Source organism: Sturnus vulgaris, chromosome 4 (genome assembly GCF_052056855.1).
Source record: "Sturnus vulgaris isolate bStuVul1 chromosome 4, bStuVul1.hap1, whole genome shotgun sequence".
Classification (NCBI taxonomy): Eukaryota; Metazoa; Chordata; class Aves; order Passeriformes; family Sturnidae; genus Sturnus; species Sturnus vulgaris.
In genome coordinates, this window is record NC_142246.1 from 26,457,382 (window position 1) to 26,483,791 (window position 26,410).

General features: G+C 42.1%; 1 protein-coding gene across 7 annotated transcripts in view; it reads right to left on the reverse strand.

Moving 5' to 3' along the window:
* LNX1 (ligand of numb-protein X 1) overlaps nucleotides 1–26,410 on the reverse strand; it is a 126,822-nt gene that overhangs the window by 50,235 nt on the left and 50,177 nt on the right. For 3 of the 7 annotated variants that reach the window (XM_088163365.1, XM_088163364.1, XM_088163366.1), the window contains exon 2: nucleotides 21,456–21,936. The exons of 1 other annotated variant lie outside the window; for it this stretch is intronic. In XM_088163365.1, the coding sequence (XP_088019491.1) occupies nucleotides 21,456–21,841 (386 nt within the window). In that variant the 5' untranslated portion in view covers nucleotides 21,842–21,936. Of the gene's footprint in view, nucleotides 1–17,530; nucleotides 18,028–21,455; nucleotides 21,937–24,043; nucleotides 24,881–26,410 lie in introns of those variants that run through there. 3 more of the 7 variants (XM_014873412.2, XM_014873414.2, XM_088163367.1) reach the window with 3 other exon arrangements.

The following is a 26,410-nucleotide window of genomic DNA, read 5'->3' on the forward strand; positions in this document are numbered from 1 at the left end:
TGTCTCTGACTGCTGTGATCCAAAAGTCACATAAGATCCCTTTTAGGTCAGCATGGATATCTAAATTGTATTGCTAGCATATCTTGGTGTGATATGTATATCACTCTCCAAACACATCTTTGCTTCCTCATAGGGAAGGTCACGAAAAAGGAGGTCTCAGCACACCTCAGCAATTGAAAAACCACAGAGATCTCTGTCAGATATCTGTCTGAGTCTTAAGCAAATGTCTCTGCCAGTACAACTAAATAGCTTCTTAAGATGTCACAAATGTTTCCCATATTCTTATCAAATCTGATGTCTAATATTCAACAAGGACCCCAAAGCAGCCCTATAAATAAACTGCATTGCAGTCTTCTCTTTTGCACATATGATTAGAAGAGAGTGGATCAGAGGGACATCACAAGCCAGTTTTCAGAACAAATCCCCCCAGACCCATTGGGCATGCAAAAATCTTCACTGCTTGTGTTTTATGGGTTCCACCCAGTTGAATATGAGATATTTCAGTGAGATATTTCACCCATCCGTTAAAATAAACACACATTGTAAAAATATTTAAGGGCTTCAGAAAGTCCAAATCCAACCACAGCACAAGTATGGCTGGAATGTTGTTTATAGCCTCCTGAAAGCCCATATAGTAGGAAATGCTCACTTACGCTGTAAAAACTGTGAAAATATCTTTTTTTTTGGAACACTTTTGTAACAGAGCTATCAGAAATACTTTTAACCTGAATTCCTTTACCCAAATCTGAAAAAAGCCCAATCCACTCACCCTTCTCCCCACACAGGCACCTACAGGCAGTGCTGTGTTCAATATCATGGAAAGCACTGAAGACAGAAGTGGTGTGGCTTCCCTCCTGTTGTATGCAGACCACTGTCAGTTCTCATTTGGCAGGGGAGGCTGAAGGAGCTCACACCCTCACACCTCAGTTTTCAAGAGTGCTCTAACCAATAAAGCTCCAGGTGGGATAAGGCTGATTTCTGCTCCTCCTGCTGAAGCTTATTCACAGAGGTGAATTAAGCAAGAGAGCAATGCTGCATCCAAATGAAAAACTGGTACATAGGGAGGGAGAAACTGAGTTCCACTTCAGAGCCTACTGTGGCTTGTCAGTTAAATTTGAGAGACTCACAGGAAAGGCACTCTCCTTAGTCCAGCCAGAATCTTGGGAATAGTTTGGCAATACCATCAAGGCACACAAGCCCACCTTCAGTCTGAAGCTGAATAACTGGCCTTAGAGGCTTCAGATAGAGGCTGAGAACTTCTCTGGAAAACTGTATTATTTTCTCAAATCACTGGGATATAACTGGTGAATCAAGTAATAAAACACAAAAATTAGAGTGGAAGCAAGTATTCAACCTTGAAAGCCCTTAAGGATAAAAGATGCTGTTAGAAGTGGGTACCATATTACCAACAACACAAAATGTATATCCATAAAATCATAGAAGAGCTTAGGCTGAAGGGACCCCAACAGATCATGCTGACAACCTTTCACGGGAGAGGAAGCTTACATGATATTATCTAGCATCCTCTCCAAAACTTTAAGTGATAAAACTTTTATCTGAAGTGATTAGCCTTAAGCATCTTGAAAAATTAAGTGATGGGAAATCTACTATATCCCTGGGGATGTTGTTTCAGTGAAAATTGTACTCACTGTAAAAAAAAAAAAGCAGGAGGAGAAAATAAGTTTTGCTCTGTACCTTCCTTTAAACCAATTTTTCTCAGGCTGTTGCTCCTTCACATTCCTTAGCTTAGAGGTATTATATGTTTCTTTAGGTTTTCTTAGTCACTTCTATTCTCTCAGATTTCATTGCTATTTTTGCATTGTATAAATAAGAGAAGATCATAAAATGGTTAAGGTTGGAATGAACCTAAAAAAACATCTAGTCCCAACCCCACCTTCCATAGACAGAGACACCTTTCACTAGACCAGGTTGCTCAAGGCCTTATCCATCCAACCTTTCCTTGAACACTGCTGGCATCCACAACCTCCCTGGGCAAGCTGTTCCAGTGTCTCACCATCCTGACAGTAAAGAATTTCTTCCTTATATCTAACCTAAGTTTTGGGTCTTTCAACTTGTACCCATTACTCCTTGTCCTATCACTAGAGTCCCTGGCTCTCTGGCTTCCCTGTAGGTCCCATTCATGAATGTTTTCTCTCTGGTTTTTTTTCTTTAATTACTCCATTTTTAGAAAAGCCCTTTCAGGATAGGAGGCAGTCATTTCATCCTGTGCTGTTACAAAACACATTAACTTTTGTATCGATCCAACTAAAATATTAGAAACAGAATAAAAAATATAAAATGTTCTTTAGGAAGCTGCAGTTTCCCTTTTACAACTCTGCAGCCTTGGACATTTCAAAATTCAAGGTCTAATGACTGGTCTTGTTTTCAGTTTTAAAATACAAACATTATGTGTACAGCTGAGGACCTAGAACATGGTGGGAAAACCTGAGCAGCAGGTTTGGAGTACTGAACCTTGAGCATGAGCTGCAATTATATTTCCCTGGGTAACACAGGACAGTGGCCTTGCTCTTGCTGTCCTAAGAGAAGGAACATCCTGCCTGACCTTGCTGCTCCCACAAAATGGGTTGGGGCTGCTGTGCGACAGCCTGTCCTGAAATGAATCCAAACCGTGAATTCTCTGTGACAGTTTGTGGCATCTGGGTGACTCAGACAGCCTCTGTGCCCGAGGCTGTTCCAGCCCAGGCTGTGATTTTGTTAACGTCACAATGTAAGAAGACTTGGGTCTTGTTAGCAGTAATGATGGACTCCCTGAAGGAAAACCAAGGTGGCATTGGAAATGATGTAATTTCATTATCAGCTCTGAGATGGGGATAATTGCGTGTCTTCTTCAAACTGAGATGAGCCTGGTCCTCCAGAAGGCAGCTGGCAATCTAACTTCCAGCAGCATGCTCATGCCATGCCTCATCATCTGCTAATTTTCATATCAAAGGCATCACTCAAGGTGACCCAAACCATCATCAAAAGACAGGATCTCCAGCTGGACATGTACACTAGTGCCCAGTGGACAGCACCATGCTGGGGGCATTGTGCATGTTTGCAGCCCTGACTGAGACACACATAAAACAAATCCTGCTTGCTTCACGTAAACATAACCACAGCACACTGTTAATGCAGATGGCTTGACAAGACATATAATAGAGAGTAGTCTTACAGTTACAATGAGAAATTTCCCAATGGCAACTGAATATCCACCTCAGCCTGACATGGACACTGGGGATTTAAAAAAGTGGGTAGACAGACTAAACAAAATTCGTAGTGCATTTAAATATTTATATTAGAAATTGAAACATGGGTTTCTGTTGTAGTAATTTTTCACAATGTCTTAGACCAGTGGTTCGCAGTTTACCTGTCTTCAGCTTCTGAGGAACTTCCTTAACTGCCCTGAAGCAAGTCTGCTTCCTGAAGGGCAAAGCCAGATTCTCAGCACTGTGTGTTTATATAGAGAGAAAAGGAGGAAGAGGAAAGGTAAATAAGTACCTAACAATTAGGGATTGTAAACAGAGCAGCCTCATGGCAAATTATTTTCTTTTTCTTTAAAAGCTAATTGAAGATGCTACAGCACCATGTTGCAGAGTTTTCTGAGTACTTAAGTACTGGCATTAAGATGACCTTCCAAAATGGAGCACAAAGTATTCTGTAAAGGTTAACCACATTCTGTTTACAGAGGTGGGGCTGCTTCCTAGGGGTTGTCTGCAACAGGGAAGTACATGATTACTGTAGTGCTTCTGGAATGATACCTCAGGCACACTATGTATATTATATGTGTAGACACACACATCTGAGAATAACTTCTCTGGAGATATCCCCATTCCAGAGTGAGAGTATTCACCAGAGAAGCTATCCTAGAATAAGAACAGTATTGTCACTTCACATCCAACTTTATTATGGATTGACTTCCCTGTGTGTTCAAACCACCTTTTTAGAATGATTCCTACCCTTTCTTTGCCACCCTTTCTTCTGGACACCAAATGTCTCATTGTTCAAGCTCTGGGTCTCTTTGAGAGACAGGGTCTACCCCTTAGTATGCCACATCTTGAAAACTAGTTACTAAATTTGCTCTTTAATATGTAATAAAAAGTCTTTTTTGCTTATAATGGGTTTTTATTCAATGTCTCCCACAACACAGGATTTGGCTCTTTAAACTACCATAGCACAAAAAGCAGTAAGAGTTAAAGCATCACCACAAAGCCCTAACTGTAGGAACAGCACTTTTATTTCCTCAGCATCTCTAGCAAAAAGAAAAGAGGGGAATGAAAGTAACACCCATGTACCTTCTAAAATCACAAAAGAGTTCTGAACTTCAAACATCATGTGTTACTAAATATGTCACTGCATCCACGTGTTGCAAGAGATGCAGAACCATGAGTCACCTGAACTTCTGTGCCCAGCCTTGGACCTGACAACTCACCAACGGCTTGCAAGGGTAAGGATCATTTCTCGGCAATGTGACTTTTTTAGAAGACCTGGAAGAAGCACTCTTTGCAAAGCAGCCAGAAGGGAGGGGAGGATAACATCAGCAACTGCTTCCCTGGCAGAGGGGACCGTAAGCAGCACAGCTGTTCTTTTTGGAAATGTCAGAGAGAGAGAAAAAAGGTGCCGAGGGAGTTGTTGTCATCAGAAAGCACAATAGGTGGTTCCAGAATAATGCTTCACATGGTCATAAGCTTTTCTTGAAAACATTGCTCAGGAAGCCCAGGCCTGACTAACTTTCCAAATAGCAAACACTACTTGAAAAACAGATATGTAAATTATAAAATTACTTAGCATCCAGTTTCTCTTTTTCTTTGACAAAGGAAAGCATAGTTGTGACTCGTAGATGCTGCAGCTGAGATAACGCTATATGAGCCCTCTCCTGCCCAGTAACAGCCACGTCTACAGAATGCCCCAGGAGGATTTCAGGTAATACCTATGACTCTACCTCTCTTCCTGTGTCTGTGCCCTTAGGCCAGTTGTCCCAGAGAAAACAGCAAATTCAAATTTCAGTTGTCCCGGAGAAAATTCTGGTTTTTACTGAGTTCTGCAGGAAGTCACACACCTTCAGAGGCAAAACTATCTCAAGGTTGTTTGGAAGTACTGCCAGTGTATGCCCGTGCAGCAAGGCAAAGCAGGTCTCAAATGGACATGTACACTGTCTCCTGTCCTCCTTTGTGTCCACAGCCTGCCCATGAAGGAGGATGGGGACAGACAGAGGAAGGTGTGTCCCATGGTACCACACCCCACTCTCAGACACTGCCAGGAGGTTTCTTTTCCATGAGGAAAAAAAATCACGTGGAAGATTTTGAATGAAGAAACTGTAAGCTCAGACTTTCCCTTCAGTCAACAGAAAAAACCACCAAACCTGAATCCTCTGCTTCCTTATGCCTGGCACACTGAGGTGAAATGGATATATCAGATATGAATATATCAGATATGGATATATCAGACTAATTCCCATCGCTGTGGTCGATAAGAGATGGTGAGAGCGGACCAGGATTAATCCTTAGCCTGCAGCTATGCCATACAACTTCTTCAATAATTTGTAAGACAGGCTACAAGTCTGCTCACCCCTAAACCCCTTCAAGCCTTCTGTGGTGGCATGGTGGTGGCATTACCAGGACTTACAAGCTTCAGAGCTGGAGACAAACAGGGACTTTTCCACACCCTGGCCCCTCAGCAGCACATCTGACTATTCAGCAGTGGGTCACTGTTTTATCACAGGTCCTACTACTCTCCTGAAGACATGCTTCTCTAAAGGGACTTTCTGGTCAGTGTTAAAGTCATGGAATTTGTGTTTGCCAATGCAGGAAGATAAATTAAAAAATAAAAAAAAGCGTGAGAAAAGTCACTGTTTTTAAGATCTGTTGTCATACCACTACCACTGTCACAAGGGACAGGAGAAGTGCAGTCTGAGGTTTTACAAAGCTCCCACACAGGGGTGTGTATATTTTGAGGGAGGGAGAGGTTGTCACAAAGACTGCAGAAGCTGGATTCCATGACATTTTATTTATATTGTTTCAGCTCATTCCCCCACATGCCCTCAAGGGATGTTCTGTTTTTTAAAATTGCTGTTTCTGCTAAAGACTGTATGGTGTGAATTAGTGTGGTTAGACACTCCTTTCTCAAAAATATTGTTTTGGATCTCTACTATTCTATCTCTCTGCTCTATAGGTGTGAAAAGCAGTTTTCCCATGGATGCAAAACCTTGCTTTTTTCCAAATTAATTCAAATTAAATTCAAGAGAGTAATTCGTTGAAGTCAGTGGAGTAATACCTGTATAGACCTAAGTTAAGTGAGATAAAAATCAAGCATGTTGATATGGTTGTTTTCATAACTTCTTCCATAGCATCCTCCGGGTACTGGAATAGAAGACAGAACAACTAGAGCAAGGTTCTGGAACTAAACAAATCAACTAAGCAAGAGGAATTGAATTACACAGGGAGAGAATTTATGACCCCTATTTTTTCGGCTTGTTTTATTCTCACCATTTGTAGTGGGTTTTGTAGGACAGTTTGCAACTCATTTAAGAATTTCAGTCCAGATGGTAATTTTATTAGGCAGAGGATAAGTTGATAAAACTCTGATTAGATGTCAGCTCTTCAATTGAGCTATTTCCATGGCCTGCCTTAACCTATGTTTAGTCTAACAGATAAATGTTTAGAATTCACCAAGACTGCTGAAGTGAAAGTAGTATAAAGGGAGTCTTAGCAAATCTGGTCAACTCATAAAGATTTCCTTGCTTTTAGCCTTCAGCTCCTCATGTTTTGCTGAAGTTCTACAGCTTGAATTCACAATACATTACTCATACATTAATTCATAAATTTAAAGTAAGAAACGTAATGAGCTCAGAGTTTTGCAGTGCTGCAACAGTGCAAGGTAATAGAAGGCACATGGCTTGGTGTCTTCAGCACCATTGGAGTCAACCACAAGGGTCCTTGACAGATCAAGCCAGCCAGTTCCTCTCTTCTTTTTCCTCTCCTTCAATGAGACAAGACATTCAAGTGAATCAACCTTTCACTGACTATTTCACTCTTATACAGATGAGAAGGATGCAGACAGGGTCTTGCCACCACTGCAACAATGAGGACACAGCTTGTGCAGCCTTAGCAGAAAGGTCTTTCAATGGATTGACGGAACCTACCAACTTCAAGTGGTTTTGAAATTACAGTTGGTGATCTCTAATTGCAATTCAACCCAAGAGCACCTAATATTTTTAAATCAGTTCACTTCTCCTTTACCAGACAGAGGAAACATGTTGCTGTCATGCTGTTCAGTGTTCAAAATCACACCTCCCTGGTAACCTTAGGTTATCCTTAGGTATAGCTGAACCTAGTGAGACAGAAGTGTGGCAAGAGGCAAGAGAAGAGGTGTAAAGAAAACAGGAATTGAGAGGAAGCAAGAGAAAGACAAAGATTTCGTGTAGCCAGGAGCAGTCACATGGAAAATGGCTAAAGAAACCAAAATACAGCCTGGCACTGGTGATGACAGAGACTAAATGAGTTTTACAAGTCTTGTCAAGAGAACCCACATAAGAACCTATTTAAAGACTCAAACCTGCATCTTTTCTTAAAAGACAAACAGGGCAGAAGCAGCCAATTCGTACTTGGCAGGTAGTCAGACAGTTTACATAACACTGTAAAAAGATAAGCACCTATTTAAGAGCAAACTGTTATTTTTATCCAACATGCAAACAAATCAAACACTTTCATCACGGGCTAAACCCTTTTTACTGTCGGCTGTGGGCTCTCTTGGAGTTGTAAAGCACCACAGGGCACAGAATCACTATGGTACTTCTTGTGTTGGTTGTCAACCTCTGTTTGCTGGAGATTTGAAAAACAGAGGAGACGTAGCATAGGAAGATCATGGCAACAATTAGCAGCCCTTAACAAAAAGCAAATCTGTGAAATGCATTTTCTCTCTAAGAAAGAGACTGTTAACCTCTCTGCAAATACTGAGTTAGCAAAAATATGAAGGATGTAACTTAGCATCTGCTGGCGAGGAGAGGTGAGAAAAGGAGAGGAGAGGACAAGACATTTTGTTGTGAGGTAAATGGAACAGGAGCAAATTTTATTTTAAATATCTGTATTACAGTTCCAGAAGGGGGTTACTCGGTCTTGACCTCCCCTCATGAATTTCTTTTGTTCATTTGGGTCACTTCACTATTATTCGAGCCTAGATTATATAAAAAGGCAGATCTGCAAGGCTGCATTTGTTTGCTTTCTCAGTTCAACATATTAAGTGCAAGTTTATATGTATACAATATATCTTATTAGATGCTGTGTCCTGTTTTGGTCCCTTCTCTTCTGATTTATTTTGAACCCAAAGACCATAACTGTAAGTGCCTTCAAACTTACAGATACTTAGGCTACTAGGGAAAGAGCAGAAAAAAGTGAAATGCAGCAACCATTACTGTCCAACTTCATTACACTCATGCCTTGGAAGAATAAAACAAAAATGTACTGGAATTTAATCTCCTCTGAGGGAAGAAACTGAAAGCAGCACGTTTGCTAGAAACTGTGCACATTCAATCTACTAAAATTCAAGATATGGAAAATTTAAATGCCATCTAAAAATGGACAGTGAGAAAATTTACAGACATGGCACCAGGGAAAGTACATTTTTTTTGGCCATATCCTTGACCCATGACAACACAACACAGGTAGAAAGTAGATGTTGAGAACACAGCATGCTCCCAGCACTGGGGGCTGTGTAGGATGTGCAAGATTCTGCCAATCTAATGGCAGGGTCCACGCTGCCACAGGGGGCACAAGGATGGCATGGTTGCAGTAGATACCACGGGGCATCCACAGCAGAACCTTCTCAGCATAGCTAATCTGATTTATTAATATTATTAGCATCAGTATTTCCATCACAGTCTGGGTTGGAGCAAAGGAGCAGCAACTGGCACTTTCAATTCTGCATCCCCTCAACGGATCCCAATGACAACCTTAGGCACAGCAGCACCAAGAACAAAAAAACGAAACACAAGTATATACACACTGCATTTGAAAAAGAATCTTATTCATCCTTTCTCCAGCAGTGCCATCTTCCTGCTGTAAAAACAAACCAGGTAGTAATGCCTGAAGGAGAGATGTGCCAATTGTTTAAATCAGAACCAGAGGTGATGCTCCTTTGGGAGCTGACAAGGGCAAGCCACAACAAACTCCTGGGATTTCTGCTCCCACTGCCTGGCAAAGGGCTGAGTTGCAACATGTGCTTTTCATACAGAGCACTTATTTCTGATTGTAATTTAGTCTCTTGGCAGGAGATGTTCATACATATCAACTGAAGCAACCTTGCTCATCCATATCAACCTACACATTCTCATATAATAGCAGCAGCACAGCACACTCTCTGCTTCCAGTGGTCTCCCATGGATGACAGAACAGATTTGGTTAATCATGCCTATCTCCTCTCCACAACAGCCTGCTCCATAAGGGATGTTTTCTGACCTTTCATACTGTTGAATTATAAAATCCATAAGTGAAGAGGTCTCTGTGGATATTTCTATAACACCACCCCACTACTCCTTTTACATGGGAAAGAAAGTTAAAAACAGTGGAATATCACCAGTGCTAACTGGATGTTAAAAATAACATAACAGTAATGCTTATCACATATGGGAGGAGAAAGAAAATACCTGAATTATGCTTCCAAAATTAGTACTATCTATTCTTAATAAAACACAAAAAACCCAGGCCATAAGTCCACTGATCTTATACATTCACTAAATTCTGCAGAGCAGAAAGAAGAATACAACCCTTGGAGCAGATTTCCCTTGCCTTCTATTGAAGAGGTAGCTAAATTATTGAAATTCTACATTAAAAATATATTGCACACTGTCTAGTGAATGATGGGACTGCAATGCGTAATATAGAGAGAGTGTAAGCTTCACAATACATGCACATGAAATGACTTGCTGATCTAAAACACTTCCTGCCCACATGATTTCAAGAGAGCTGAGGAGAGAAAAACAAGTTACAAAGCAATACACTAATGATTGAATTTTGTAGCTGAAATTTATAGCTCTAAAGGCATTTTATTCCCTAGTTTTACATTATTCAGGTAAATAATAAGCAGTGAGTTAGTAGAAGAGCAAATAAAAATTAAGATGGCTCCAGCAGCCGCACATATCTTGTCTTAGCCTGCTTCATACCATGTATCACAGCAATGTTATGGAGCATGATAACTTCATTAAAACAGAGGAGTCAATGGTGATTTCTTACTCCTCTACCAGGTATTCTCTATATTCAGCCCAGTGCCTTGATAAAAAGAGAGAATGGGAGCAGATACAGCCAATGGCAATGTGTCATTGTTACAAATCTGGTTGTCTGCCTGCACTGCTGAGGAGAACAAGACTTTATCAATAAAACTTGAGGATGCTGCCAGCAGAAATCCTACTAAAATGACAAAGAAATTTCCTGAATATATGACTTGACTTGCCCACTGTTACAGTCAGCCGACTTTCTTTCATATGGGGAGAAAATATTGTAGAACATGTAAAAGTTATGGATGATTTACAGAATTTTTTCTTTGTGCAAAAGTTGCACATCTGTTGAAATCTCCAGCCATTTCACCGGGCTGCTGCTGAACTTGCCTTGCTCACTATTCAAAATCTGTTGTAGATCAATAAATTAAATGAATGGATAAAGCATGTTCTAGGGAGAACCCAAGGATTCACTGGTGAAATGCAATCTTTCCCAGCTGCAACTTGGCTGAGGCTAAGGGGTTAATTCAGCTTTTTAAGATGTAAAATTTGGTTCAGTTTCTTAATCCCTAAACAGAGTTCAGATCCCAACCAGGAATTCTTTGGTAGTAGTGGGGGTTTAGTCATGACATGTGACATGTCACTGACTAACAGATACCTCCACTGAGGTGCCACTTCAACACAGAAGGACCAGCCCAGACCCTCCTTTTGAAACGGGAAGCCCCAGGCAGTCACCTGCATGCTGCCACACAGGCTGTTACTAGTCCAACATTGCCAGTGATGTTACTACAAAACCTCTGGGTTTGTGTCTTGTGCTTGTTGGCATCCTTGTGCACCCAGTTACTGCATAGCTCAGGGAGGCAGTTCAGACATGCTGCCACATGCCAAGATGCAGAAAATCAGTTCTAGTTCCTGAACAATAGCTCTTATTATGGAGAAGGTCATGAAGTACAGTTGGCTACTCTGTGGACTGGGGACCTTGAAGGCAGATTTCCCCAAAAGGTCAAGAGTGTTAAGGAAAACCCTCAGACCTACTAGTCTGCTTCCCTACAGTGTAACAAGCTGCGTTGTGGCTGATCTCAGTACCACTATTCAGAGCAGAATTTAATCTACGACAGGCATAAGAGCTCTGCAAGAGCAGTGCTTATCCTCACGTTGCAGGACAGTCCAGTTCTGGCAGATTTGTCAGAGAAATAGCTCAAGGAAAAATATCCTTGTCATGCTGCCAGTGCCAGTGTTAAACTAGGTTAATTGTCAGAGAGATGGGGAGGTCGGCCAAATTTGCAGCATACGGCCTGTGTGGCTGAATGTCAGACAAGAAACCAGAGTCTGCTGCTTGGGAGTAATCACCAACCTCCTGCAACTCCCACCACCTCATTCCTTCCTCCGACCCCACCAGATCTTCGGTGCTTTGCCCTCTTTGGTCCCCATTCCAAAGTGGGCTGCCTGTTGTGAGGGAGCCTCCAAGTGGGGTAAAGGTTTGACCCCTCGTGCTCCTGTTACATGGGCCAGGCAGGAAAGCACCCTTCTTTTGAGCAACTTACAGAAAAATCAAACATAATTGAGACATAAGTCATTCATGAAAAGAAACCTTTCTGCCAACCATAATTTTTGCATTGCTTTTCCATCTTGGCAGGGGTTTAGTGGTTTTTTGGCTGGCTCAGTTTTTACCTTTGGCAACAAAATGTGTTTGTTGAGATTGACACTGGCCAATGTCAGCCTTTTCCAAAGGTGTGAGAAGCCTTGAGAAAACAATCTAGAAGAATAAAAGGTCCCATTCTGATCTCAAGTGTGTGTAAGTAGCTGTAAATGGAGTAAAGGTAACTTTCATGCATGCATAGTAGGAAATGAAGCAGGATCTTTCTCAGTCTATGACTAAAATGCCAATTTTTCTTACACACAAAATTCCCAGGCAAAACCAGCAAATTCTTAATGCTCTCATGGGGTTTTTGGTTTCTGGAGCTGTCCTAGACAAATTTATTTCTAGACCTAGAAGCACAGCACTGGGGGAAAAAATGCTAACCAGTAATACTTAATCATACCACAAAAACTCAGCTCTCTCTAACCTGTGCAGAGAAGCCAGGAAGGATGTGCTGGTGAGGAAAGATTCTGTGAGAGGGTGGCAGAAGGTGAGGCAGAAACCCAGACCTCACTGTGCTGCTAAAGGAGTGCAGTGGATCTTTGGTCAAAGAGTGACCAGACCCAGACATTTACAGCTAATTAAATGACAACTTTCTGCTGCACTCCTACACTGACACAAAACACTCTTGAATGCAACAAAATATATTTTAAAAATTCAGTTTGGGCACTTCAATGCTAAGAGTTTAGATTACAACTCTTTTTTGTACTTTTAACAATAATACAGCATATTTGCAATTCACCTACATGAGATTCTACTTGGGGGCTTTCTGGCCTTATTTGTACTAACATTTCAAGCTTTCCTGTGCAAATCTAAAGACTGGAAATACAAAGGAGCACAACAGAGGCAGGACCAAGGCATGAAAGAGGAGGGGAATAACCAAAGGTAAGGACCAGAAGAGGTATGAAGCAGAGGACAGAAGTAGAAGGGCAAGGGAGAGAGCAGCTGGAGAGGGGTCAGACTAACTGCAGTGAGGGACCAGGCTAGAAACGTACACTAGTAGGTCTTTGCTGGAGATTTTGGGGGAGAGCTCAGAAATCTGAAGGAAAACCATCTCCATGTTTGGCACCTTTTTGAAGCTGTAGCATAGGGGGGAAGCTGACAGTAGCCCTTGACACACACATGCCTTTCTGTTTTAATTCATCTCAGTTCTGCTTTCCAAGAGACGTCCAGTTTTAATATCCTGGAAAAGGCCCTCTGAATTTTATCTCAGTGCACTTTGTCCTGCCTATTTAATGTAGATATCCGAAACACTTAATTTGTATTTTCATTCAAGAATATTTCCATTCAAGCCTTGCTTTCCAGCACTTTCAGCTTTAATTAACCTCACAGTTTAGCTTTGACATAGATTTCCATGAACACAGCTTTGCACAGAGTAAGGAGGTCAACATGTGGCTTTTGCAGTGGACTACACCTGAGCCCAAAAGGTGTTCCAGGCTTATCAATTTTGTCATGAGTACTGCATGTCCTGTGCTCCCCAGCCTCTGTGTGGCAAATTTCACAAGGATAGACTTGAAGCCAGACACAAGTTTCCCCACAGAGTTGAAGAGAAATTAAAGAAGTTGGCTGCACAGTTAAGTTCAGCACTGTGAGGGGGCTGGGAGAGTGCACTTCATTGTTTTTACCATAAAAAAAATGTGTGCAATGGCACTAGAAGACAGTTGGCACCTGCATCTCTTCTTTTAAATTGAATAAACAGGGAAACTAAATTTTAATGGTTATTCCAGCCCAAAGTGCTAATTTGAAATTTAAGAGAGTAGCTATTGTATAAAAGTTATATGGGGAAACTTAATCCAGTTAATTTGGTGAGGCTCCTTCGAATGTTTAATGCAAAACTCAAGAAGGGTAAGAAAAGAAAATGTACCTTTTTTCACACATTGGAGTAGGTTGTGCATTTCCACCTAACAAACAAAATATTTAAAAAAACAATGGCTTGATTCACAAGCCACTGTTTTTTTTGATTAGTGGGGTAGATCTGGCTGATGTATCACCAGCAGGGACTAAGGCCAGGAGCTGTTTAATCCTTTGAGGGAAGGAGTGCCAGCAAGGGCGGCTGCCAAGGACTCCCCAGTGTCCTGTGCTGAGCACACGCAATGCCCAGCACCATCCCCGGTGCTCACTCAGTCAGCATGGCCACGTGCTGAACTGGGATAAGGCTGAAAACCACCCCATTCTGTCATGTGATTGATGTCCTTAGGGAGACAAGGTGAGCTTATTTACTGCGTAGTCTTGCAACTTCCTTCCTCTCAATTTTATTTCTAAGTGACTCTTTGAGCTAAAGGTGCAGAAAATCCTGCTATTGAGAAATACCCTGCTGCGCAGCTCATCCGATGAAGTGAAAGAGATAGCAATGGTGTGAACAGTGCCACCAGGTCATCACACTCAGGAAAGCCTCTTAAGAGGGACCACAGGCTGCCTCTCCATCCACATACCATGTTTTTAACTGGAAGGAATAACATGCCTCAACCCAAAAGAATGCTGGGGCAAGTATTTCCTTTCTGAAGATATGTTAAATAAGAAAGAAAGAGAGCAGATGCCTTCCAAAGTCTGTACTGGTATATAAAGAAGGCATGGACCCTGGGGTAGGCTTTGCTCAACACTCATGTAGACCCTTACAATGGTGAGAGACATTGGGCAGGTGTGGCTACATCCCACCATCTCCCAGAGATCCCTCAAGGCAGATCTCACAGGTTTCTCTTGTTCTTCTGACAGATGTTTTCAATGGACTTCTCCTCAAGAGGGAGAACCCTGGCTTAACACATGCTGCTCTTTACGATTTGGTAAAGAGCAAGGACAGGAGCAACATCTGTGTCGAGATATTTGCTGAGGGAAGGACAACAGACGATAGCCAGGGAAGTGGTTTTAGGGCAGGTGACAACATCAGGAGACAAGTATTTGCTTCCTGGGAATACCTGTAATTATCAGACTGCTAATAGAAAACTAAAAATAGTGGCACCTAATATCTATCCCATCAAGTGCCACTACAACACTTCCACACACCTCTCTTACCTTGTGTGGCATTCAGATAATGTGCAAAGGTCTGGCACAGCCTTTCCCCAACTTCATTTCTCCTCTTCAAATCTCCTAAAATCTCTTTATTTCTTAGCTGGATTCCAGGGCCTGCCTCTCCAGATGGGTTTTGTGCTATGCTAATCCCTATTCTCCAAGTAGCTCATTCCACATTTAGGAACAAAAATTCCCAGGAACTAAAGCAAACCTCAGCAATGCAATACAAAAAACCATAACCTTTGAACAGAGTAGAAGGGAAGAGATAGACTGTGTGAGAGGGCACTGTGAATCCCAGAACCCTTATTCTTTCTCTTGTGCCAGCACCAGTGATGATAACTGCATCCCCCACTGTCCTCCACCTCTTTCCTTGTTGCTAGCAAACCCATCATCTCACTCTTCCTCCTCAACTGGTGGCTGACAGCCAAGAAAATAATGAGTCCTGACTGAGGCCAGTATTTGCACTCGCCAGCAACCAGAGACAGTGTGATAATGAAAAAAATGCTTTCTGCCTACTATGGTCTAGTTTTGAGCGATGGTGCAAGCCATCAGACACACACCACACAGCAGGGACTCTTCAGTTGGCTGTGGGGAAAGATTTACAAAGCTGCTTATTTGGGGTACGAAAGTTCTGTGGCAGTTAACCTGTGCGCCTGGGTGTCAGGCTGTCCTGGACACCAGTGGCTTATCTGTTTCACTCATAAAACTTTGCATCAAAAATGTCCAAGTCCCCAGGCAACTGAAGTAGCAACCTGTAGGTCATAACATTTGTATAAATTGATTCAACAGGACTGAAAACAATATTTCTCTTTTTCTTTCAACTGCTGTTATTAGGAAGGACCTTGAATCCATCCCGCTGATTAGTGTATCAATGCCTTGTGCAGCAGCCAGAGGCACTACATACACGTGGAGGAGAAGGAGAAATTCCTGAAAGGAGGTCAAACTGCCTGGTGCCCTTTTGGACTGTGTCAGCCTCAGTAAATCCCACTTTCTGTTGCTGTGGCCAGGGATGGAGTGGTGTGGGAGGCCCTGAGCAATGGCTCCTGGCAGTAGGATGCCAGAGAGCATCCAGGGCTGGGCACTGGAAAGGGGACATGAACCTCCCATTGCTGACAACTGAAGATGCACGTCCAAGCCCCAGTGCACACCCACTCCATTAGAACAACTGCCGACATTCAGCACAACTAACATCTCTGTGGGTTAGAAGGCTAAATAAATAAGAGATGAATAGCTACTGTGCATCACAGCCCTTTATCCTGGGAGAATCAGTGAACCTGAATTCCCCAAGAAAAGCAAGTAGGCTGCATCTGTGCCTGTGCTCTGATTAATCTCATTGGTTTGTTTTCCTGGAAACTAGATGTCCCAGATGCCATTGTTTCCATTATAAGTGTTCATCTGCCCTGTTTTGAGCTTGATTGCTCCTGTAGCCTGCTTAGCTTAACTGTTTTTTTATTTGTTTGTTGTTAGTGGTTTGTTTTTGTAAACTAACATTCTTAAACAAAATGTCACTAAATTAAAATGAGGACATAGCTGCAACCCTCAACACTAGATTTGTTAAATGTTTAAAAACACCTACAGCATACAGAAATCCTAAGCTGTTGTACGCAGTGTGACTAAATTATTAATAGTTGCCATGCATATCACACAAAGATTTCAAAAGCCGACTTTGTGTTTCTGCAAAACACTGCTATTTTTGTCTGACAGTAAGAAACAAAATCATTTGAAAATTAATCTCTTTGGTACTAATCACAACTGTTTCTAAAACATTCCCAGTGTATGCATAATACAGTCATTTTTCATTTTTGAGAGAATTAGACATTTCATTCATTATCTCAATGAAGATCTTGAAAGTTTACAATTTGTTAAAATACAAACAACACATTATTAATGAAAACATAGTGAAACAAATATCTATTTCTAGTCATAAATGCTCCGCTAATTAGTACAATAACATTCAGGCTCAGATTAAAGTAGTAACATTTACAGACGATACCATAGAAAATTTGTTTTATGGTTTGGGAAGACCAGCTATGGAGTCATTCAAGATAGGTTTTTAAAAAACATGAAGATACATGAATGGATTGATACAGTTAAATTTGCTTTACAGAAAAAATAACATTCTGCTGTGAGCAAAACAGAAATACGGGAAAATTCTCTTCTGTCTCAAGTGAATTATTTCTGGTGAAAGGCTTCTCAGCGTTTTGCTACAGGCATGCAGCTTTACACACAGAACATTATGCATGTACACAGACAGTGCTCTACTGGGGCTGTCTATCCTGATGCTCTCCCCTATACCCAGCTCCCCACAAGGCTATTTATAGGAAATAAAGGAAAAACACAGATTCGGAAATGGAAATAGACCCCAAACCAACAAACACCTAAAACATCGGCACAGAAAAACAAGTTGATAAGGGAAAAAGCAGCTTCACTCAGTACGTCTCAGCTGCTTCTAAAGCAGAAAGCAATGGGGACGTACTGCTATTATTAGTATTAGCCCTCTGGATGGAAGCAGCACGGTGTGAAGCTGTTGGCAAGAGGTTGCAGGATTTTCTTCGCACGTATGCACAGGCACAGACACACAGGCAGACAGACCCCCCAAAAGGCTCATGGCCAGCCCTTCCCGGACTCGGGACAGACAGACAGACAGAGAGCACGACACCGGCGCGACTGTGCGTACTCACAGCTCGGAGTACAAGAAGTGCAGGTTGCCCACATTGTCTATGTAGTTTGCAGGACTTAGCCAAGGTAGGACCAGTAACAGGAGAGCCTTCATTTTCAGGGCAGTGCTGGCACTGCTGTTAGGTTTCCTCCTTCCCACCGTCTCTCTGTGCTGGTGGGACACACAACGAGAAGCTTTCGTGCCAGCCAAGCCCCTTCTAAGCAAGCCTTTCCATTTCAACGCAATGGTAGCACATTATGAATCGAGCTTAAATCCCTTAAACGAAGCTACACTGCAAAAATCATTGACCTGTAAGAGGATTACTCGATCTGACTCTCGGATGGGTAGATGTGAGGGTTTAGGGACAGCACAGCGTGGTTGGCGAGACAGTGACTTATGCTGCAGAGGAGAGCGATGCTCGGGGAAGAGACCTGCCTCCTGCAGGATTCAGAGTGGTTCTTCAGAGGCAGCTGGTATGTTTACATCACTGCCCACAAGCAGATGGGTTACGAGCTAAACTGCATCACGGAAGGGTGTAGCTGTCTGACAAGAGGGGGAAAAAATGCCCCCTGTGGAGTTTTGTAGCAGGCGATATCAGAAGACCACACCTTTTTAAAGTAAAACACTGCAAAAGATCACAGCCAACTGCTGGCTGTTTGCATCTCAGTCTGAATTCCCCAAATCCAGTCAGATGTTTTTGTACAAACATAAATCATGTAATAATCCAAGGACATGTCTCTTCAAAGGGTTTTTTTGAAGGATGCAAGAGCAAACATTTTAAATAAGGATGCTTTCAGTGGACTGCTCCATGGTAACCGGTGTTTAAAAAAAACGGTAAAGTTCTCTCATCAATTACAAAGCATAAAACAGCAAGCTCACCTTGTCCCATCAGTGACCTCATCTCTGATCAGGGCAAACTCTCGTTTTCTCTCTGAGAACCAGGACTGGTCTGAACCTGAATAATGCAAGTAATGTGAGGACTGCTGACCACCCTGGTGACTCTAGCAGAGTTTACTTTAATTTTTTCACTAAGAACACAATAATATTCTGTGAAGGGCACTGAACTGTTCTAACTGCAGACACCAAATATTTATTATTATTATTGTATTTGTTTTATTAGCAAAATCACACATTTCCCCTTCCCTCTATTGATTCACCAGAGTTAAAGAGAAAGCATCAGCTCAGTCTGTTTAATCTGTCCCTGGGCATGACAGAGCACAACATTCTTCTCTTTGCCATTAATTGGAGATGGGGTGGCAAGAGAGGTTTCTGCATTTCCAACAATTAAATTAGGCAGAGGCATAAGATACCTTAGGTGATAATTAATTAATGCTGTGCTTAAAAAAACAAAGGTACTGTGCGGTGTCTGCAAGCACAAGGATGTAGAAGTGCACCTTTAGGGATCACTCAGAATTTCCCTCCTATTTCTTCCCTCAAGTGGGAATGCTAGTGAGGTTGCAGTACCTATCCCCTGTAAAGCTGAAACTCCCAACATTAGAAGTTCCCTGTGGTTTCCTATTCTCCTGTCTCTGCCCTTTGGCCTTAAGGTAACTCAGCACTCTCAACCATTCTGAGGAAGGAAAATCCATGTCATGAGAAGCAAAGAAGCAAAATGTCCAGCCTAGGTAGCAATGCTTTGTATTTCACTAGAGGCTTTAGGGTAGGAATACCCTACTCCATCTCTCCAGTCTTCTGCTCCTGGGGTTTGCAAACCTGGGACTGGCAGAGGGAACCTGACACTGGGAAGAGGGAACAGCCAGAGATTGAGGGAATACATTACCAAGACAATTCTTTCTATCTCTGCTTGGGCCCAGGCCAAGCAAGCCAGAAGCACAGGATCCTGAAGATCCTTAGGGGGGAAATCCAGTGGCCAAGCCACTGACATTCAACAGTAAGCTCTAGACTAAAACCTTCCAGGCCTTTACAGGGCCAAATCAATGTTTATAGCACTGCAATTCTGTAAGATATGTAGTGAAGGGTATCTTTACTACCACCTTAAGGAAAAGAAACTAAGACATTGGAGTGACTTGCATATATCCACGTAGGAGAATCAACACTAGAAATCAGAAGTTGTGCTAGCTCTGTGGCTTCCATGTAAAAAACAATATTCCAGTTTGCTTATTTATTGGGGGTTGGGGGTAAATTGGGAATGGGTGTCCTGTTAATTTTATGGCCATAGCATCATCATGTCAAAAAAATTGCAGACAAACAGGAACGTCTAAATCACATTACGTTCAGCTATATGTATAGCAAAGGGAAAGGGCATTTGCACTAGGGGTTCAAGACTTTGTGGTTTGAGTCTGTAGAGAAACATAATTTCAGTGACAGCAGCTCCCAGAAGACTGACAGTCCCCTTACCTGCATTTCTGTTGAAATTAACATGTGAGGCCTATTAGAGAAGTACTGGCCTAAGACAGAAAATTATGAGTAACTTTGTTATTTTTTCCCCTTAGCCATGCACAGTGGAACTCCCAGAGCACTGCTGGCCTGGGCTGGAGCCTGCTGCCACTGCCTCTTGCACCATGAGCCAGAAGCACTCTCACAGGGAAAGCCAGGTCCAGAAATGTGGGGACAAGGGCACCCAAATCCAGAAACATCAAACCTTCAGCATGTGAAAAGTGCTCTCATGACCTTTGCAAGGGATCAATAAACCCATTGTTAGAGTTTGTGGGTTTTCTTGGGTTTAGTAATGCAAAATCATCATATTTTTGGTTGTATAGGACACCATAACTTCGTGAATATCTTCAAGTGAATAAATTCCTACTGAGAATCCAGGTGCTTCAGGAAGTCAGGTCTCCAGTGCAAATGAAAACATGTTTTTTGAATGGCAGGCTGCAAAGCCGTTTCTGGTTGTGGGTTTGCAGACTGTGAAGTGTGCAGTATGTGAACACACCTCCACCCTCTGGCTCACCAGCCTGCTCAGCAGCAATGCTCTGGTCCCCAGTACTGCCATGTCTGTGCAGGACGTGCCCCCAGCAGTCTGGAGCCCTATGCTGGCTGCTCAAGGCTTCCTGCACATTGTACGTGCAGAAGAACACACCTAGCAACACAATTTACACCTGCAAACTTCAGGGGAAGTAATTTCACTGGGCAACAGATACAGCTCACAGAAATGGGCACATCTTAGACCCCATCTCTCCTCAGACCTGAGGTGCTGTTATGCAGACTATGCCAAAAGTGTTAGTCTGCTGTCAGAAATCACCTCTTTACCTTTCTGCCTTCCTTACAAAAGGCAGAACCTGCAAGATGAAAGCAGCAGCGCAAGCTTTTACTCAGCAAAACAGAGAATCATTCAGTTCTCTTATTGCAGAGGAACCAAACTGCTCCCTGGAGAGGTCTCTCCCAGAGGCAGGATGGAGGTGTCCTGGCTACCAGGAGGGATAAGGCTGGAGGGGGACTCCAGCCAGGCTTCCAGACTCTGTGTCTCTGTGAGCCCCATGGTGCCCTGGGTAAATGCTCACCTGGAAGAAGGGAGCACTCGGGTTCAAAGACCAATACCAAACCGGAATATTTTCTGCTCTACTTCTCATTTAGGTCATTTGTGATTCAAAAAAGGTTTGAAGAAAGGGCAATTATAAAACCTTTAATGTACTATTAAAATATTTATAATACCTCAGCTTCCCAAAACACGCAGATCTCTTTGGACCACATACACATTGTCATTTTGTAGGTAACAACACGGTATTCTCACAGAACTGCTAATGATAGCATGAAGTACCTTACAGGCATTGATGCATTTGATTCTAAAAAAAAGAGTAAGATAGTCCTATATCTTGGACTATAAATGGACTAAATTCAGCTCTAAATTAATGATACTGTGTTCATTGGGAGTGAAATCAACAACTTTTTCTTTATGTTAACTGTCTATTTTGATCAGTATTAATTGAAGATATTTTTCCTCTACTCAAAAAATAAGAATGAAAAAGAATCTATCAACAACAACTTACTGAGTTTGGAAATGCTGTTCAAGGTGACCACGTTGCACAACCTCTGAGCAGTGTTCTGTGAAAGGGCAGCTAACCATTAGCTTATCCAGGAGGTTATTCACTAGTATGCTGGACTTCCTGCACGTCTGGAGAATCACAAGCTTGCGGTCCATGGGGCAGAAGTCTTTCTCCACAAGGAAGTTTGTAAGGCAGGCTGTGCAGAAGGTGTGACCACAGAGCGTGTCTAATGGCTGAAGCAAAGGTTGCAGGCAAATGTGGCATATCAGATCATCATCTACTTCTTCGGTGTAGCTGTACAAGTGGTTCTCTTCTGGTAAATGCGCTTGGCCGCAGGTGACACAGAGTGGAGGGGAGCTATCCTCCATTTCTTCTTCTTTCTGGCTCATAATCAGAATTGATGCAATTCAGAAGGGGGCAGGTGGGAATACCCAACCCGTTTTCTATTTGTGAGAGCTGTAGCAAGGCTTGTGTGCTGCCAGATCTGTGGGGATGAAAGCCAAAGGATTATGTTCTGGGTTGTGTTTTCTTACTGTATTTGCAGTAGATATCTGGATATGAAGTACTATATCAGGTATAAGGAAAGGATGGTGTCTTTGGGATGGGAGACTAAAGCAAAGAAGGGGGCAGAAAAAAAAAAGAGAGAATTAGTTCCAGGGACTTATTTTCTCATAAATCTAGCTTAATTTACACAGACACTCTCATTGTAAAGAAAGGTATCAAGATAGGGAGAAATACTACAGGCATGTAATGGCTGAAAACCTTAAGTTAGCATATAATTGCAGTTCCAGTCAGATGATTTTTGTGGCCACATTACTTCCACCAGAAAAGTAACATTGTGTATGGGCAAACACTGCAAGACTGTGTACAGAAATACAGGTAAGAATAAAGGTTGCAGGCCAATTTGCCTGTTCAGCACAGCAAGGGAGAGCAGCAGCTTTACCTAATACACACAAGCATACAAACACGGTATTGTAGCCAGAGGGAAGACAATTTAGGTCATGAGAATTTAGAGCTTGGGGCCCTGTAGACCATTCTCATACTAGAGCAGCAATGGACCTGGACCCCTGTATTCAAAATTTGCCTGCCTGCAGTCAAGCAGTTATAACCATCTGCACCAGCATAATCAGTTCAAAACTTCATTTGCTCTGCAAAGAACCAAACACCTCACATACCAAAGTCCACGGCACAATGCTAAGTAGTGTATTGCTCAAAAGAAGGCCTATTCCCTTTATAATTTGTAATACAGAAACCCAGTATGTGCCTAACTACAAACCCAATTAGCTCTGGCTACAACACCTGCCTGCTGGTATTTTAAAGATGTAAACTCTGCGGGTGGCAGCAAAACCGAAAAGTAATTTGTAGTTTTTACTTGATGAACCCCAACTGGTTGTTGAAGCAGTTATGTCTCATTACTTCTATGCTTATTTTGATATACCACTCTGAAAATAAACATGAAGTTATAAAATATGCAATGGCCTAATTACTGCTCTTGCTTGAAAATGTAAATTTTATTTGCTGCTCTGCCTTAGCACTGTACCCTTGCTTTCAGCTTGACTTAATTTGCTGAGACAATGTGTCAGCCTCAGACACCCATGTCTGAGGGCAAATGAGGGAAAGAATAATAAGAAAAATCTGACTATGACAGAGCATATTTTCATATAAATAAACCCTTATTTTTATGCAAAGCTCATGGGCTCTAAACCTGAGAAATTAAACTTTAACATGGCAGGTTTTTCTGACATGAAGGTAAAATAATAGCCCCACTAACAATAACCAGATGTTTAAATGTCAAACATTCTCTTCAATGTTTTGCTAGATCCTATTCTTATGAAGCAATTATGTTAAGTGCCTGTTTTTGCTTGCAAGTCAGAGTTCTGCATAAGCTCTGTCTCCTGATTAGCAGTAGCTTCACTGGAATTAAAATCATTGTCTGTTAGAAACCTTGGAAATATTTAAAATACACCAAACTGGGTCAAATGTCTCGTTTTGTAAAAATATTCACCAGAGCTTTATGAAAAGCTATTTGTGAAGAAACAAGCATCTCTCCATAGTGCAGGTAGCAGCTCCACCTGTTATCTTAACATAGGAATTATTTTTAAATTCTACTAAGGTGACACACAGCAAAATGAAAAGAGATAAAAAATTATCAGGGGCTGTGGTGAAGACTATTTGGGCACTGCGAGTGGCTCCTGTAGGAAGCTCTTGGATAACTTCTAAATGAAGTGAGGTGGCTGTGAGCGGGTGTCCAGCTGTCCACATCCCTTGCTCATGGGGGGAGCCCATCTCAAGTCAGCAGGACTGCTTTCAAGAAGGCAACACATGGCTTGGGAACCAGCATGATTCTTAAAATAGACATAAAATGAATTAAAACCAATAAAGGGTGACAAAAATAGCACTGTGCTATAAACTTTTCTCATGCATTGTCAGAATGCTTTGCACCTGGGCCAGCCAGGAGTGTGGGCAGCATTGTGCTGTTTCTCCACTCCCCTGCCGTGTCCTCTTGTACCACCACCCACAGGTACGTCCATGGGGTTGCTTGCCCCATGCACCACACACTAGAATACAGCCAAACTCCAGCATTTTGTTACCTCATGGACGTTCTCAAGGACAGAATTCTTGCTTCTTGCTGGCAGGAGATCAAACACACAGCTCTCATCAGCCAACCTGAAAGCTAAAGCCAAAGTCCTGCTCTGAAGAAAGAGCAGCCCCGAGGGACGGGAACATGGGCATCTGAGCCCCACCTTCCCAACCTCATACCCTAACCCTGAAAGTACCCCTCCTCCACTTCCAGATGTACAACACAGCAAGACCCTGATACAAATTAGGTACAGTTGGAAACAGTACTACAGCTCTGAAGCTACTGCAATTATTTTCACAATGACAACAGAGAGAGGCATCACTGCCCTAAGGCCATGTTCTGCTGCAGCAAAAATTATGAGAGAAGCCCCATAGGAGGCAAAGTCTGACTGTCCTGGCCATGTTACAGATACTCTTTATCAATCTGACATAGTAATAATGCAATGCTAGTGGAAAAGGGCAGGTGTGGGGAGCTGTACCTGAATTTTACAATGTTTACATAAATTAAAAATGCTACAGTACAGGGAAACAAAACTATCCACATTTATTAATACCAGGCACTGAATTTTTAGAACTTGAATTCAACTCCTATGACGTCTATTATCTAGAAAATTTTTACTACATAATAATAAAAATTCTGGGAAAAAAATATCTCAGACTCTTATGGCTAACCCAGTCCACATTCACCCATGAACCTTCATAAGTTGCTGGATATATCAAGCAATGTAATGATTGCCATCTTTGGGAAGTGATTATACCATCAAAAGAGGGTATATATTATACCCTTTTATACCTCCATGATTATACCATCATGGAGAGTACATGATGGAACTGTTGCACCAATTCATTTAGATGAAGATGTTCTTTGCAATGTTTGCAGTCATTTGTATTTATAACATTTATGTGCTGTCATATAATAGCTACGGAATTAGTATCATGTCCTATTAGGAAGCTTAATTCCTCTTGAACATTGTAGAAGAGAGGGGAGATGGGGTTTAAATTCGACCTATTAATTACTAGTGCATATTTCTACTACTTTCTTTACCTATGAATAAAAACCAAAAATACACTTTGAGTAAGGAAACCTGCTCAGGTAGATGGTAAACCACAGTGAAATAGGAAAGGTAATAATTTCCTGGTTGAACCTGTATTCTTCAAGCCCCATCCTTGAGGGAGGAAGAGATGGGAAAACAGAAGGGAGGAATCCTATGTTTGTTTGAGTTGGTGTCAGCCACCACTGGCAGCCTCAGCAGGACATGGATGTCACCTTGGCTTCTTGTAGTCAGAGCCATATTGACAGAGGGGGGTTCTTGCAAGGATGATTGGCAGGAGAAGCTTTTAGAGGAGGTGGTGGTGCCACACCAAAGCAGACATCACCAGCATTTGCTGCTTCTCTGCTGTGCAGGAACTTTTCAACAACTCAGGTCCCAGATTTAGGAGTTTTACAGCACCTAGCACAGATTGGCTTGGATGGAGAAAAACAAGTACTGATTTGTAAGAACGTCACAGTGTTATGACACTGTGGTGAACCAAGCTTCAGTCCAAGGCAGAGACCTGAAGCACAAGAATACAGTGCAAAGGATGAAGGAAGAACATTGTTATCTGGATATCCATTTTGCCAAGTTTTCAGCCACAAGCTGTAATGACAATGGTCACATCAGGGCATAAAATAACCAAATAACCCCAGGGCTGTGACCACAGTGAAAACCACTATCATGATAAAACGTGGTTTTTTTTATGTTACCCAACAGGCTGCACCGATTTGAAGAGTTTGCATCTTACTGGTGTTCACTACTTAGGAATTTGCAGCCAGCAGAAGCACTTACGAAAATAATAGAACAAACCCACACAAAAAGCTTAGAAAGTAAACACAAAGAGTAGGTAGAGAGAATGCCTTTCATCTCCTTGCAATAACAAGCCCAAGTTGTCCCATCCCAGTGAAGCATTTAACCAATCTTAGCTTAAATACTGACTTACCACCACAGTTACACTGGCTGCAGTGTAGTGAGAAGAGGGCTGGCCAAGCAGAGTGGCAGAACCCCACTGCCTCTGCCCAGCCACCGTAAAATATTAACCCAGCAGTTCAGGAGGCTGCACTTGGAAGTAGCATGGCACAATATGGGAGAAACTTCAGGTAGCAAAAAAGGAGTAATAAAAGCTAAAAGCTAAAAGAAAAATAATTAAATTATGAAAGATATTGACCTGTGGCTATCACAGAAAGAATAAAAGAGATGCCTAAAGGCTAGAGAAACAGTGACATGGAGCCTGGAGGAGCTGCTACCAGCTTATATTACAAATGGAGAAAGATAAAATGAGCAGGCATCACTGGAAAACAGAGGAGCAAAACAGATGAGCTGCAGAACAGTATGAGGAATTTA